The sequence below is a fragment of the Elephantulus edwardii genome, unplaced genomic scaffold (genome assembly GCF_000299155.1).
Source record: "Elephantulus edwardii isolate Elephantulus edwardi_28Jun2011 unplaced genomic scaffold, EleEdw1.0 scaffold00476, whole genome shotgun sequence".
In the NCBI taxonomy this organism is placed as follows: Eukaryota; Metazoa; Chordata; class Mammalia; order Macroscelidea; family Macroscelididae; genus Elephantulus; species Elephantulus edwardii.
Window position 1 is genome coordinate 354,612 of NW_006400226.1, and position 5,323 is coordinate 359,934.

Here is a 5,323-nt window from a genome sequence, read left to right on the forward strand (position 1 = left end):
CTTTAAATTTAATAATCACTTTTCTTTAATTCAGCTCACCTTCTCTGGATTCAGCCCTCTGGAAAATGTTTAAACACATAAATTCATTCAGCAGTGCAGTCAGGTGAAAGAATCTGAAATGTCTTCTCAGAACAAATCCTCTATCTAAACATAGAAAAAAACTTAAAAAAAAAGTGTATGCACCTGTCACTGGGCTCTCTCTGTCATGCAGGCTATGCGCTGCACAACACTGAAAGGCACCAGGAAAAATGAAGCCTCTAAAATTCAATACATAGGTAATTTAAAGTTATAGTCCTTGTTTACTTAGTTCTCTACACTTCTTAATTTGATCGGAACAACATGCAAGCAAGTAATAAAATAGGCCCAATATTATACCAAGCATTAAAGAGTCTAAGATTTTACTTTGTTAGGAGAGGCCATTCTTTGTAGAAAGACAGCATGTTTGGAAAGGTGCAGGCTCAGCAAAAGAGAGAAAGGTGCTCAACAAGCTGGATTGACATGGTGACTGCAGAAATGAGCTCAAGTGTGTCAGAGATGATGAGGATGATAAGGATAATACAGGGTTCAGATCCGTTGTCCACAGGCTCACTATGAGTCATACTCAACAAGATTTTACCCCACTTGCAAGCTGGCAAATGAGCCTGCCACAGTTTTCTGGATACTAGCAGAAGACATAAGCTTCCTGGGTTAGGAACAAAGGAGGTTATTATGTGATGCACAGCAAGTAACATGAGCTTCATGTTGGGGTGGATGCCTCTCACCCTTTTTTCTAAAGGATGAGGCATCATGTCCACAATGAATGCTGACAGCAGAATGGGTTTGTAGTACAGGTGAAAACCTCCGAGTTTAAACTTGCCAATTTTTTTTTTTTACAATAAAGAACTGTAAACAAATTTATCCAGTGTTTGCCCCAGAGGAAAATTTTATTTTAGTGGAGAACAAATATGTTTTCCTTTGCCTCAGTGAGACCACACTATTTCCAATGGCTGTTCCGTGCACAAACATCCTTGAAAAGGGAGTCTGGGGCAAAGACTTGTCATTCCCGGTGCTCACAGTGTTCAGCAATGTACGGGACCCATGGAGAATGGTCTCCTAACCCACTCTCTGAGGTTTCAAGGGAAGAACATTTATTAAACTAACAAATATTTGTTAACAAATATTTGTTGTTGAATGCCTGCTGCATATTCAGCATTTAAGTAGGTTTATAAAAAGTATGTACTCTTTAGATCAAAACCCGCTGGGAAAGGTGCCTGCCCTTAGGGATGGTGACTTCAGGCTGGCTGAGAGTGTGGCCATTCTCCTGTATTTGAGCCGCAAGTTCCAGCCAGCTGAACACTGGTACCCGCCAGGGCTGCAGGCCCGTGCCCGCGTGGATGAGTACCTAGCATGGCAGCACAGTGCCATCCAGCTGCCCGCCACCAATGTCTACCTGTGCAAGTCCCTCCTGCCCTACTTCTCGGGGCAGCCTGTGGACTCGGCGAAGCTGGAGACCCTGCTGGGGAGGCTGGAGCCATCTCTGGAGCACCTGGACCAGAAAGTCCTGACTGCTCGACCCTTCTTGGCCACTGACCAGATCTCCTTGGCTGATCTGGTGGTGTTCTCAGAGCTGATGCGGCCCACTGCTGTAGGCTGTGATGTCTTCCGAGACCGACCCCACCTGTCAGCATGGAGGGCCCGTGTGGAGGCTGCCCTAGGCCCCGAGCTTGTCCAGGAGGCACACAAGCTTGTGCTCCAGCCACGGGACCCCCAGGAGACCCGCCGGGACCCCCAGGTGGCCCAGGAGCTTGTTAAGCGTCTGCAGGAGCGACTCCGCTGAGGGCCTCACCAGACCCAGTGCCTCTCACCCTACCCACCCTGTGTGCCCTCTCCTCCCCTCTGGCTCACTTTGCTCTCTGTGCTCACAATAAACGTACTATGTGCCCTCATCTCAAAAAAATAAAAAAAAAAAAAAAACTTTGAATCTATCAGGGATTACTTGATGCTGAGACCATAATAATAAAGTAGAATAAAACTGAATTAACAATGAGTCATTCATTAAAACAAGTAAATATTAAGTGTTTAATATAAACATTAATGTTTTGTTAAGACTAACTGTATGTCAGACACTAATCTAACCCATTACACAAAGAAAAACAAACATGATATAAATCCTAATATTGAGTTTATTTCACAAAAGGGAAAACAGGCAAGAACAAGTGAACTGACCTTTCCAGAGTCACATAACTAGTAATTTTATGCCCAAATCTTGACTCCAGAGCCCATAGTCTTGTAAGCAGTGAGCTACCAAGGACATGCCCAACTGCACTTGAAGCTAGAGTTCTAAAGTCAAAACAGGGATTCACTCTTGTCTTCAAAAAGCTTACAGCCTACTAAGTGGGACAGTACTGTGGATATTAGTTTGATAGAAAGGGCAAGAAAAAGGACATTTTCAGTAGGCACACAACTTTGGCAACTAGTGCAATATTTCAAGGCAAAAGTGGTGGGTCTGAATCAAGAATGGACAACATAAATGGAGAGAGTGGTGCACAAGAGATACCTCAGTCACATAGCCTGAAAGGGAAGACTCCCAAGGTAGCTCAGGTGGTTTTGTGGTAAGGAGGTGCACTGCCAACCTAAATGCATACAGCATACCTAAATGCTGATCCTTGGGAGGAAGATGAGCAATCTCCTCCTATGCAATTTACTGCCTCTGAAAATGTGCTGGAGGCTCAGCTAATGAAGTAGATTCCAGCGCAATGATATACAGCAACAACAATGTTGTTATTATGTGCAATCAAGTCTTCTACAACTTAGAGCAGCCCTATGCATAATAGCCCTGAACACTGTCCTATTCTAAGCCAATCACTGTCTCTAACACCCCCCTCTCGTTGTAGCAGTTACTGTGTCAATCCATCTCATTCAGGGTCTTCTCTTGCACTCTCCCTCCACCTTTCCAGGCATGATGTCTTTCTCCAAGGATTGGTCCCTCCTGGCAACACGCCCAAATGATGTCAGCCAGAGAGCCACAATCCTTGGCTCAACAACAATCACTGTGGGTAAAGGTGAAGAAGAGAGTGTTTGCTGAGCTTAGTGTCCAGATTCAGATCCTATTATGTCACTGACCGAGATAAGTAAAGGTCAGAGGGAAAACAGGTTTGGGGAAAGAAGATTGGCTGGCTTTTAAACATGCTGAGTGTGAAGAACTTGTGTGAAGTACAGACAAAAAAGCCAGCGAGACTCAGGACTTGCATGACAGTTGTCACAGAGGTCTACTAGAAAACAGGAGCCTAGTTCAAGTAAAGCAGACTAGGAGAGTTCAAAGGAAACCCCAAGTCTCCAGCAACAGGAGAAGGATACAGGGAATGGCCTAGATAAATGTGACGGAGCAGCATTTGTGGGCAGCATTAATACTACCGTCATGGAGGTGGCAGTGGCAAGGGATTGGACAAGATCCAGTGATGTTATTTATAACTTTGGGTCCTGGGAGAGAGTTCTAGTGTCATAGCTGGTAGGGAGCTGCATTGCTAATCCAAATGCCACACTTTTTTTTAATGCAATATATATATATTTTACAGCATATTCTTCCCATTTAATTCTTTTTGCATTCATTCATTGTTGCACATTTCCCTCCCTGCCCAACCACCTCCCCCACCAGTTTGCTTTTCTCTTTGAAAATAAAAAAAAATTAAAAAAATTACTTCACTGTTAGCCATGCTCCCAAGCCAAAGGTAGGTGACTCTACTCCGGGGACCTCAGGCCTACCTTTAATTGTTTATGGTGAAACATTCTTCTCGTTCATGTAACCCTTATATGTCTACTTGCTGTACAGAAGTAACTCGTGATTGCTGTGAAGCCGAATACCCTTACCCATGGTGGACAGTGTTTGTTGAAGCTCCCCGATTAAAACAAGCTTGGAAGCAGAAGTGGCATCCACTTTCACAATAGCTTGCCTCTGGAAACCCTGTGAACCTGGAGAAAGGATGAAAGTTATACAGGAAGTGTCCAGGACTTTCGTTCATAGATTCTGTATGAGTCACCTGCGACTCAATGGCACTTAACAACACAACAACATACAACCCACCCTCCCAAGTCCACAGTCCACTTCATTATGCATTTCTTTTTCTGGAATCTTGTCATGAAAATAATACCTAATCATACATCCCTCTTAAACAGTTCTCTCCCTCATCTGTTTCAATGTAGTATACATTATTTACACCCTCTTTTCTTAGGTTCCCGCCAACCCTGACGTCAGTCTCATTTTACAACAATGGCACTATGCAGTATTTGTCCTTTTTTGACTGATATTTCTCTCAACATAATGTCCTCAAGGGTCACCCATTTTGTATAATATTTTATGAGTTCCTTGTTTTTCAATGCAGCATAGTATTCCATGGTGTGAATATACTAGAACTTCTCTATCCATTCCCTTGTTGATGACACTTGCTTTGTTTCCAACTCTTTGCTATTGTAAACAACACAGCAATAAACATGGGTGTGCATATACCTGCTTGGGTAGCAGTTCTGGTTTCTTTAGAGTGTATTCCCAGTAGTGGAATTGCCGGGTCAAATGGTATTTCTATTTGTAACTTTTTAAAGAAGGAGCTATACCACCTTCCATAGTGGTTGCACCATTTTACACTGCCATCAACAGAGTGAATAAGGGTTCCAGTTTCTCCACAACCTTGCCAGCATGTGTTATTTGCTGCTCTGTTGAATCTTGCTGTTCTTACTGGGGTGAGATGATAGCTCATAGTTATTTTAAAGGTAACATTACTGGTTTCAATCTATTATCCACTTCTTGGGAGAAAGATGCTATTTACAGTCTCTGAAAAGCCACTGGAGGGTCAGCTATGAGTCAGTTCTGATTTGATGGCAATGAACTGAGATGTTTGAGTCTGGATTCTGGAAGCTGGAGGAGGCAGAAGTGGGACTCTCTGTTCCTAAAGTACTTAGGAGGGTAAATAGTGCCAGTCTAGGATTAGAAGGGGGAATTTTAGGTCTAAGGAAATGTCAGAGTTTGTCCCATGAAGGAGAGGAACATGAGAGGAGAAAGAGCATTGTGGCATTTGAAGAGTTTGCTTTGGCATCCAGATTGTTAATAATCCCCCTTTAGCACCTTATTAAATAGACAGTAATGTATAATGCTACACTCTTTTGAGGTAGTGAGGAATGAAAACAGTGTCTACAAAGCCAACATCTGAGTTATGCTCTGGAGATGTTTTCTTGGGAGCTGGGGATTACATCACCTCTTAGTCTTGAGTCACTGTAAGAAAGTCAAACTCCAGCACAGGGAAGTAGATTTAAACTTGCAAAAGTCAGGTTAATCTTGATAACCAGGCTCAAC

General features: G+C 43.2%; 1 protein-coding gene across 1 annotated transcript; it reads left to right on the plus strand.

The window, feature by feature from the left end:
- Nucleotides 1-1,213: 1,213 nt before the first annotated feature.
- On the plus strand, nucleotides 1,214-1,816 carry LOC102862561 (glutathione S-transferase theta-1-like). The gene has a single exon (XM_006902952.1). It carries the CDS (start codon nucleotides 1,214-1,216, stop codon nucleotides 1,814-1,816), a length of 603 nt encoding a protein of 200 aa, XP_006903014.1.
- Nucleotides 1,817-5,323: the final 3,507 nt, after the last annotated feature.